This window comes from Sorghum bicolor, chromosome 1, assembly GCF_000003195.3.
Source record: "Sorghum bicolor cultivar BTx623 chromosome 1, Sorghum_bicolor_NCBIv3, whole genome shotgun sequence".
Classification (NCBI taxonomy): Eukaryota; Viridiplantae; Streptophyta; class Magnoliopsida; order Poales; family Poaceae; genus Sorghum; species Sorghum bicolor.
In genome coordinates this window covers 61,462,308-61,473,735 of record NC_012870.2, presented here as the reverse complement: position 1 = coordinate 61,473,735, position 11,428 = coordinate 61,462,308, and the positions used below count along the sequence as shown (strand labels likewise).

At 44.4% G+C, this 11,428-nt stretch overlaps 1 protein-coding gene across 1 annotated transcript; it reads left to right on the top strand.

Moving 5' to 3' along the window:
• LOC110432339 (atherin-like) lies at nucleotides 763-10,988 on the top strand. The gene is made up of 2 exons (XM_021452550.1): nucleotides 763-1,098; nucleotides 10,884-10,988. Exons 1-2 carry the CDS (start codon nucleotides 763-765, stop codon nucleotides 10,986-10,988), a joined length of 441 nt encoding a protein of 146 aa, XP_021308225.1.

The following is an 11,428-nucleotide window of genomic DNA, read 5'->3' as shown; positions in this document are numbered from 1 at the left end:
CCGCCAGAGAAAGAAGGAAGAGGACAGGAAACGGATACGCAGATTGGAGGAAGGACTCATAAAGACCCAAGAAGTGGCTCAACGGGCCCTTGAGCGGGAGCAAGCGCTGAAGGCCACAATGGATGAGAAAATGCAAAAGGCCGTGGAGGAAGCTGTAACTCCCGCCTCCAAAGCTTATCACAGCCACCGGCTACCAACATCAGCCCTTGCTCAGCTCATCTAAAGAGCAGTTGTGCTTCTACGGAGGCGCCTGCGAGGCAAGTTGATGACGTAGGGCTGCGATTCCCGGTGGATGACGTCACCGCTCCGTTGACGTCTTGTGAGCTCCATATTTCGGAGGGCGATGGCACAGTAAAGGTGGCTACCGGTGTCGTATCTCCTATCAACCCCACCAAGACACCAACGATCCACTCTGTCCCAATACCAGCCGGATATGCTTGTGTATCGGTGGATAGAGTGGTCAGAGGCCGTGAAAATGTGCCTCTCGATATCGAAGGCGGTGATGGAGAGAAGACACTTGGTGAAGCGGAGAAGACATTCATATGTTGGAGGAAACGGTACATCATTATTCCTGGGGTGCCGCCTCCACAACCGAACCCTAGCAGGTGCGGATTATTGTGGACGCTACTGCTTTTTCTATAATTATATACTGTATCAAATTACATTTAGTCATGTATACATATACCTTATTTGTTTTTCTTCCAATCCAGGGCCTCCCCCCACCGAAGTTCGTCTGTCCATTCACCGCATGACCATAGTGCCATGGGACACGACGACGACGACGTACAAGAGAAGGCCGCATCCCCACCACCGGCCGCCGCATCTCCTCCACGAAGGAATCCAACGCCGCCCGCGGTCGAATCTCCTCCACAACAGCAAGCTCCACCTGCGCCGCTGCCTCCGCCAATGCCGACGACAACAGCCGCCGCCTCATCGGCACCGGCTGGTGCTGCATCGAAGAGGAAGAGGTCGTCCGCCGAGACACAGAGATCACTCCAACCACCTGCGGCAAAGAGGAAAGCTTTGAACACGAAGATCCCAAAGACGACCAAGCTTTCATATGAGAAGACCGACGAGGAAGTTGAAAGCCCAAGTTTGGTTTTGGTAATTAATGACACCAAGTTGCTAATGCCTTGTGTTTAAGTGATTTGAGTTAGGCATAGCAACACATGTGATGAAGGTACATGGTGGCATGGAAAGGTGGCCACATGATTACAAAGAGATGAAGCATGATGTGGAGATCATGATGACGGACAAGGGAGAAAGTGAACAAGGCAAAGGTATAAACATAGGGTTTCACTTTTGCCGGTCTAAGATGAGTAGAGAAGTGATTGACCGGGTTTAGGATAGATAGCCGACTATCAAGAGGGGAAATCACGGTCATCTCTCGAATCAAGTGCTACTAGGTCCATATCTTGAGCATATGCATTAGGATCTAGTAAAGTGCTAACTTAACTCCTTGGGTGAAAATGTTTGTGAAAAGCTAACACACTTGCACTTTGGTGGTGGACACTTGTTGGTGTTAGCACATTTCCAAAGGAGGTGGAGTTCCTAGGGTTGAGAGGGGTGTGGGTTCCTCTCTCCCTCCCGCCGAGCAAGCTCGGCGGGATTCGGCGCTTTTGAGAAAATTAAGTGTATATTTTCTATTGCGCCGGTGGGAAATTTGGAGAAGTAGCGGAAGTGTTTCTCAGTGGGAAACACTCACCGGACGCTCAGTGCGGAGGCACCGGACGCTGGCCCGAGCGTCCGATGTGCTGTCAGAGCTTGACTCTGCTAGGGTTGAGCACCGGACGCACTCTGGTAGCGTCCGGTGGTTAGCGTCCGGTGTGAGGGGTTTCTGCAACCCTCTCTGCGCACGAGTCCGGTGAGCACCGGACCGTCCGGTGCCCAGCGTCTGGTGAGGTCGCGAGTTTGACAAACTCTCTGCGCATGAGTCCGGTGTGCACCGGACACGTCTGGTGTGGACTTGCAGAGCGTCCGGTGTGTTGCAGGTAGCCGTTAGAAACTGACGCGCGAGATTCAAGATCGACACGTGGCCAACTCTAGTGCACCGGACGCAGGAGGTCGAGCGTCCGGTGCTCACTTAGTAGCGTCCGGTGCCCCCGTTTTCAGCCCAGTGAAAGTGGCCAACGACTAGTTTCTTTGAGGGGCTTATAAATAGTTGGTGGCCGGCTTTGGGAGGCTCTCTCTTGCACTTTTGAATACTTGAGGCATACATTGAGCTAGAGAATACTCCCTCCACTCATCTCCTTGCTTGATTGCGAATTCTAGTGAGATTGAGTGGGATTCAAGTGCATTGCTTTGAGAGTTGCATTTAGTGGCACTTGATTCTTGAGTTTGCTGCGGATTTCTTGTTACTCTTGGGTGTTTCCTGACGCCCTAGACGGCTTGGAGCAGCGGTGGTGTTGAGCTTGTGATTGGAGATTGTTTTGAGCCTCACCAAGTGATTTGTGAGGGGTTCTTGAGCCTTCCCCGCGGGAGATCGCAAATTGGTTACTCTAGTGGATTGCTCGTGGCTTGGAGGATCCCCATCTTGTGAGTGGATGTGCGGCACCCGCTGAGGGTTTGGCTTTGGATTGCCAATTAGCTCGTGATCCATCAAGTGGGTGTATCGCCACAACGAGGAGTAGCTTGCCGGGAAGCAAGTGAACCTCGGTAAAAAATCTTGTGTCATCTCTTGCCGAGGTCTTTCTTGTGATTGTGAGTGATTGGTTGGATATATCTCTACTCTACAACGTTGGTATAACAATCACTCTCCACTCCTTTACTTACTTGTTTATCTTGCTAGTTGTTTAGCTTGTTTAGTTTAGTCTTCTTGTTTAGGAGTGTAGCAAGTTTGTAGTTGTGCTTTCTTGTTGTATCTTGTGTTTAGCTTTCTTGCTAGACTTGTGTAAGTGGCTTGCATAGCTTAGTTGTGCTAGTGCTAAAGAAAATCAAGGCAGACAAAAGAAAAGTCCAGCAAAAAGTTGCACAGCTCGGCGAACAAGCGCAACAATCAGTTCAGCCACTAGTGGTTGCGAATGAGTACGGTTCAAACGCCAACTTGCTGGCAATGACTATACCTGCTAATGTGGACTTAGATGAGCTCGGGAATTGGATGGAAGAAACTAGGCTGCCCCTAGAAGCACTTCTAGGGCGTACCGATGCACCAATCTACGAAGGTGTCGATGACTATCAGAGTCGGTACATTTACGGCAGGAGTTTGTGCCACCCTGAGAAGGTACGAGGACTTGGTACGCAAATATACAAGCTACACGAGTACTACTTGAGAGTCAGCTCAAAACATATAGAAGAAGAATTAATTGCCGTCCGAGTCCGCGACCGACACTACTTCCGTGGAGATGACGTCATATGGATAGATTTTAGTGAAGTACACCAACTTCTCCATATGAATGCTCTCGACAAATCTCTCATGAGCTGCTACTGTCTGTAAGTGATTCTTCCTTTCAATCATTAATCCCATTATAGCATATGTATGTATTCGTAATAACTACGCTCACAATGTGCAGACACATGATGAGAGAACAAAGATTGAAAAAAGACAATCGAATTGGTTTCATCGATCCATATGTCGTGTACAAGGACACTAAAACTAAAGATCCATTGAATCTGAAGCCTAAGGAAATGGAGAAGAACCTTTGGAGGTTCTTTTATAACCAAAGGCATATGGAGAAGATACTCTTCCCTTACAATATGGGGTAAGTGTTGTGTTATATAATGTCTTAGTTAATCCGGCATTAAGATATACATATATAAGTTGACTCTAAACAAATGCAGAGATCATTGGATACTCATTGAGATTAAGATCATGGAACAAAGAATACATGTGTGGGACTCAATAAAAAAAGACCTGGCACTCTATCAAGACATAATAGACATGATCCAGAGGTAAGTATATATCATACTTTAAATATCGATGCGTGCTCCTTTACTTTATTATGCTAGCTATACCTAATCAACGAGCATCTTATTGGGCAGGGCTTGGGCTTGGCTACAACAAAAATATCGTACGGATCTGAATGTGTCACTTCCTCCTCCTGTTCTACTCCCTTAGGTGCCCACGCAGCCGTTTGGAACGAATCTATGTGGATACTATGTTTGTGAATTTATGCGGTGCACCCTATTTAAACCTGCTCAAAGTGTTCTAAAAGTAAGTAACATGCATGTGTATACAATAAATTCATATCTTATTTATTTGTTGAAACTAAATAGATTTTATGTATATTAATATCTTTTTTAACTAATGCAAATGGAAGGAGTGGAATATGAAAGATAAAGTGTTCGATTACTCCTTGGAGTCCAGGAGACGATCGCTGGATTTATCAACGATCATGTCATTCTGGAAGACGGCGAGTTCCACTTATACCCGCAGGGCTTCAAGCCCATTCCAAACAAGGACGAACACTTGTATGAGCTTTGAGTGGGCGGGCAAACATTATGTAATCATTAACCGGTGGTAGCACACTTGATTATTACTTGTACATAATATTATTATTGTAAATGTAATGTGTATGTACGTATGTGTATAGCTATATAATATATATAGATATATATATTATATGGATAATATATATATGTAGTTTCATACTTTATTTGTGTGCAATAATGACGCTCTCGTATAGGTGCAACGTATATGGATAATTGCGGCGTATACGATTAGATTGGAGAACATATACAATTGAAAACCAAAATCTATAAAGAAATGAAAAACAAAAACAAAAACAAAAACAAAAAAAACCTTTAGTCCCGGTTGGGAATAACAACCGGGACTAAAAGGGGTGGCCAGGGGTGGCGCCACGTCACTGCCTGGTGCCCCATGTAGTTCCGGTTGGTATTACCAACCGGGACTAAATGTCCCCATTTAGTCCCGGGTCGGATAGCCGGGACTAAAGGTGGGACTTTTAGTCCCGATCTCTTAGTCCCGGCTCGCCACCCGGGACTACAAGTTGTTTTCGACCGGGACAAAAGGCCTGTCCTGTACCAGTGTCACATACACAACCCAATACATTTTAGAACCGGACAAGAGTTATTATAACTCGTGTGAGCATAGGTTATATATGTCTGCATGGAGAAAACTCTCCATTGTGTAGTCAGGGGGAAACATGCAAAAAAATGGATAGACCAAAAAAATAGGTTAAAATTTGATTCTTTATTATTAGATATAGATATAGATATAGATATAGATATAGATATAGATATAGATATAGATATAGATATAGATATAGATATAGATATAGATATACTTGTGTTTCCCTGATACTTAACAGATTGATCACCTAGTGTATGGTAAAAAACAGTTAGCTAGGTCTCATTTGGTTCATAGGAAAAATACAGATGAAAATATGAGACTGAAAATCCTATAGGAATTGCTATCTTCCTGTTTTTGTTTGACAGGAATGGAGTATATTATGAAAGTTTTCTTCGCCTGTAGTTTTGGAAGAAAAATGTAGAAAACTTAGCATGTATCCACTCAAACAATTTCTTTAGATCAATCATTCCTCTCGGAGATTGTATCCACTCAAACAACCTCTTAGGACTTCTTTAGATCAATCCTTCTCCTCGGGGATTGGAGGGCGTCGTTGAGCCCTAATCCCCAATGGGAATATAAACTTCCTATATATATTTTTCCTATACCCTATCCAAACAATCATTCCTTCTAAATTCCCATGTTTCCAATTCTCTGTTTTTGCAACTGCGTTCTTTTGGGACTCTATATATGTCTTTGCATTCCTAATAAAATGACCATCACATTTGCGAGTGATTAAGGTGCATGACCATCACATATCCCATACAGGCAAAAGCAAGTGCATGAAAAAGACAAGGTGTGCAAATTAAGGTCCCCATCCGCAGTGGGACATCTGATGGAACAAAAGGCACTCCAAGATTCATAAGCGGCACTTATTAATAGAAAGTCACCCTAGTATTGCAATGTGCAAGTGATTGGTGGAATTGGAAAGGTATGGTGTGCCTTCCGGCCAGTGATCGATGGATGGGCCAGCCACACGGCATGCAGTAGAAATAAAAAGGGAGTGTCGTTATCGCGTGAGGACTAGCTAGCTGATGATGAAGAGACGAGAGCGAGAGGCCGGGCGAATCTATCGAATCTCATCTGGTCGACGATCCAACGCCGGCCGGCAGCTGGAATATAACAAAAGGAGGTGTGGTGGCACTGGCACTGGCACGTACAGCATCATTCTTCCTACTCGCTAGATCCTGCTATATATACACACCCTTGGTGCCAAAAACTCAATTGCGTGAGTGCATTGCACTGCACCCTGCACTCTGCATGTCCGCACGCTACGTACCCTCTGCCTGCATATGCATGCGCGTGCAGTGAGTATCGAGCTTACTTTGAGGTATCTTTATATCTTTTCTAATTTATTTATGGTGATAGAGATTTTAGTGAAAGATTATCCTCCAACGATCTCTTTAATTGGATATCAAAATTAGATATTTTTTATTTCGAGTTTCTCTCTTCAAAGATGGAGAGCGCGATGACCAAGATATAGAAAATCTGTTTGAGAGTATAAAATTATAGCGAACAAATTTTACTCTAATCACTTTCCACAAGTAACGCATGTCTCATAGATTTCAATTGACTGGACACATGCATTAGACCTGATCACAACCAACCTGCTGGTCTGCTTAAAGAAACTCGATTATATTACCCAAGCTCTCGTTAGCGTCGTGGGTCACCCAAAGATTTTAATATGATTTTTTTCTTCTGATCTAACCCAATTATTCCAACTTGACTTGATCAGGCCCAATGGGCAGGGAAAATGCTGCGAACAGCGAAGAGATAGGTGAAGGTGAACAAATTTATCGAAGCCGAGAAGAGAGGAGGAAGCCTTGTGGCATGCATGGGCGCCCAAGCGTTGATGATGGTTTATATTAGCTGCATGTTCTGGCGAGGATATCATATTTTAGGGCGGGTAAAAAGAAGTCTACAAAGGTTCTTATGCTGACATAGTTATCTGCTATCATCACTAACAAAAAGCTGCAGCCGGCGGCCCGGAAAATTGCATTATTGGACCCGCCACGGCACGTCGAACGAATAAGGTGTGAAAAGTTCACATCGTGGATGGCTCTGCCTACATATTGTATATCCCATGCGTACCGTTCATGGTGTAGTTGCCAATTTGCCAATTGTAAAGGCTCTCGTGCAAACTAAAATGAATCTACCAACCAAATATGGACGATGTTCGTATTTATATTTATATCGAACCTTCTTTGTCTCAACTACGTCCACATGTACAGCCAAACACAATGAGTCACTGACAAGGACACCATGTCTAGTGAAAGATATAAAATTAGAGTAATGGCTATAGATAACCGCATTAAACTGCCAAACTTATAAGATATCCTTACATTTAGGATACTTTGACCACTTTAAGGGCCTGTTTGGTTCACCCCAACTAAACTTTAGTGACTAAAGTTTAGTCACTAAAATACCAAACACCCCCTCTAAAAGGGTCACTAAAGTTTAGTGGCTTTAGTAGATAAGAGGCTGCTAAAAGTGACTAAAGTGCAAAGATTACAGGGGATATCCCTTATTAATTCCACCTCGCTTGCATTAATTAAGGGTAATATAGTCTTTGTTTAGTGTTTTAGTGGTCTTTAATGAACAGAACCAAACAGAGTGCTACTAAACTTTAGTGGGATCACTAAACTCTAGTAGGATCACTAAAGGAACCAAACAGGCTCTAATTTGACTTGAAACAAAATTTATTAGATTTTCTATATTGCCGAACAAAAAAAGTACAAAACAATAGCCTCTCAATCTCTTAGGTTGCGCTTGGTTTGGAGATAAAGTTGGATGAAGTGGGATGAGATAGTCTTGCCTTCCTTTTTAGGACGATAGAGAGTTTGGTTGATTGAATTGAAAGGATGGATGACTTTGGGTTTTGAAACTGTTAAGAGCATCTCCAATGGTTTTGCATTTGAGGTTTGCATTTGAGTAATTTGCCAAAAAAGCTCTAAAAGAGGTATCCAACGGTTTTGCATTTGGAGTTTACAATTTGGGCAACTTGGCAAATGAGGGAGCAAACTTGGCAAAAATGCCAAGTTGTTGATGGCTTTGCAAACCCAATCGCGCGAGCAAAGTCACGCGCGAGGAAAGCGCGCACGCCTGGAGACCTTCTATTTTTATCATTTGCCAAGTCCAAATGCCAATTTCCTTGGAGATGACCTATTTTTATCTTTTGCATTTTGTTATGAGAGTTTGTAAATAACAACAAATGTCAAGTCAATTTGTCAAAGCCTTTGGAGATGCTCTGACACAGGCATCCATGGATCCATCTATCATCCTCATGTACTTCTCTTTCTTTTTTTCCTACCCGGATTACTTCTACACCGCCTCGCTTTCATTCATCTCCATCCACCACTACCATTGTGCTCCCCCATGGTCCCACACCTGAGGTCATTGTGCTCCCTGCACTCGGCCCCCACATCAGAGGTCATCGCCCGCACCCATGCCTAGGCCGGAGGTCTCACACACTGCGGATCTTGCCTAGATTGGGACCAGGGCAGGGGCGAGCAGGCTCAGGGTCGTGACGCTGGAGTCGGGATTCTGAAGCGAAAATTTTGCCTCTCCCGTCAATAAGTTTAGCGAGAGCGTTCACAACAGAACCCAAAGTTTAGCGAGAGAAATTCTTCGTGTTGCTTTTACAAAACTTCCTTATGGTATTATCAACCCATCATGCATAATACAATCCTGACATTATTGTATTCTAAATTCAGAGCAATACATCTCGTCCCTTCTGCAAATTCGACTAATTCATGTGACATTGTTTCACCAAGACCTATAATACGAGCAATTCCATCTCCCACTTGCACTATGCAACTGATATTCCCTACTTTTTTTATTATATTGTTCAACACATTCACGGAGAATTTTATTAATTTCATCAACTCAAAGGGTTGCTATTATTGTTTCTTTAATCTTTTGGAAGTAAGGGAGACAGAGTGCCCTCATGGGTGGAGCAGAGAGAGAGGGGGGGGGCAAAGGATGGAGTGGGAATTAGGTTGGTTTCTGCGCGGAGATCTATATATGGGGTGAGGATGGTGGAGCCAAGGCCAAGGCAGGTGCCAATGGCTGCAAGCTAGGTGGAGCAGGCGAGGGCGGAGCGCTCATGGTTCTCAGGGAAGAGCGCAACATGAAAAGAAGGACGAGCGAGTCTGGCTTTCTTTCTAGGGATGAGCTCGGCCCCAGATCTTACCAAATACTTCAGGTGGGATGTGCATGACTCCAATTGTCTCCTCACCGAACATCTAAAAAAAGGCTCGTCCCGTCCCATCCCACCTCCCTAGAACGAAACACACCGTAAAATGTATATGTAGTGGTAATATGAAATTACATGCAAATTGACGAGAACTAATTAATGATTGTAGATTTTCGAAAAAGAGCAACTAGTGAAAAAAGGGACTAGTAAATCAATAATGTTCCGATAAAATGGATGTTGCATGCATGGAGGAAAAAAATTGCTGCCTACTATACTAGACTAGATGATGCCCTTTCATCTTTCTAGATAGAAATCATGCTACTGTTACTGGCCAAGTGTAGCAATCATATCACCATGAAGGTAAGGGAGGCAGCAGGGAGAGCGAGCTCGCTTTCGAGGTTCTACCACGCACTAGGTAGCAACAGCAACGCGATGTATCGCTGGCTGGGTGCCCAGGTGGGCTAGAGCTTTTGCATTGCTTGGACCACGACCATACATACCCGGCCGGGATGCATGGGAGCCCAGAGAGAGGCATAGTAACACGAGGTAGTGGGAGCCCCTTTTTAGGTTTATTAGAGAGATCGATCGAGATGTTGGGCACCTGCACGCATGCATGGACGAGATGGCCAAGCTATAGCTAGGCTTAGAGAGAGAAAGGGAGAGAGACAGCTGACAGACAGACACAATGCATGCAACTTGGTCCGTCCTCCCCTTTTTCACCCACAAGGATCAAGATGCACTTTGTTGCATGCCCAGGCTCTCTCTCTCTCTCTCTCTCTCTGTTAGGGCATGGGCTTGTTTGCTGCTGCTAGCCTGCTTGGGGTCCATTGTCCACCACCATGCACCTTCTTTGTGCATTGGCACTGCTTATTTTTCCTTTCGTCTGTAGTGTGACTGAGTGTGACCCACGCCCATGCATCAGTAGTGCTGCCTGCTGCTGGTTTGCTTTTGCAGTGATATATATATATGCATATGCATGGTGTGGCGGTGCAGTATAGTAGACTAAAGGCTACTACATACATTTTTATCGTGCATGTGGACCTAGCTGTACAAAAATGCATGTGTAAGTTGCCTCTTTTGCCGAGATCCTAAAATAAACATAAAGACATACTTGCACAAAGAAGGGGAATTGCATGCAGTCCACTATTTACTGTTAAACTGGACTTTCAGTGTCACAAAACAAATGTTGCACACACACGTTTCTGCACACTAGATGTGGTGAAATGGAACATGCATGTTTGCTGCGAGTTTGTTTATTTGTTGCATATGCAAAACTTCCAGGAGAATCTGTTTATTTGTTGCGAGTTTGCTGCGGCTGCAGATGTTGTAGTATTGGATTTTGGAAGCGCACTTTGCTATAAAAAGATTGTAAGATATATACGGCAGCTAGAAACAGTAGTAGTGTCAAATAGATCCACAAAAGCACAAACAGATACTTTTTAACTTGTATGCACGAGAAAGAAAAGGCTGGCGTCATTATAAAGCTCAAGAGGTGGATCACACTTGTTCAGTGGAATTTTCAACTCAAGTGACGGGGACAGGATCGAATATGTGATGCATAATTAAATTAGGGTTTGTTTGGATTTACTAGATTTACCTCAGTCCACGTGTGTTAGAGCGGATTGGAGTAACACGTGTGGATTGATGCGAATTCGACTATAGCCGAGGCCTCAACGAGGAGAATACCATCCAAAAGAGAATGCCGGTGGAGCAGCGAAGCGCATCGCCGTCATGTCAAATGGAGCAGCGGCAGGCTTCCCGCGGTGAGGTAGCCAGAGGCCCGGAGAGCAAATGTTGTACCACCCCTGCACTACAGCGGCACTCTGGTCCCTAAACCTCCAACCTACCTAAACTTTCTTCGCCAAACTTTCAATTTATTATGGAAACCTTTCAAATTGACTAAAACGCATTTGATTTAATCATTAACAGAACAATTGAAAAACATATACACGAACTTCAAAAACCTCTTAATTCCATGCCATAAAATGTTTAACACCAAACACACATAGGCACCTCAACTCAACCGTCACCCTCGTCTTGCTGCGCGCACCAGCAGTGCACGTCTTTGAGAGGCGTTTGGGTTAGAGGACCAAGTTCCCTCGGTCAGGCAACCACTCCCCATCCACCACTCCCCGACGTTGGATTTCATCAGCCTGGGATAGAGATGCTTGCAGCCGCGCATGTTTCAGCTCCAAAGCAGATGGCAC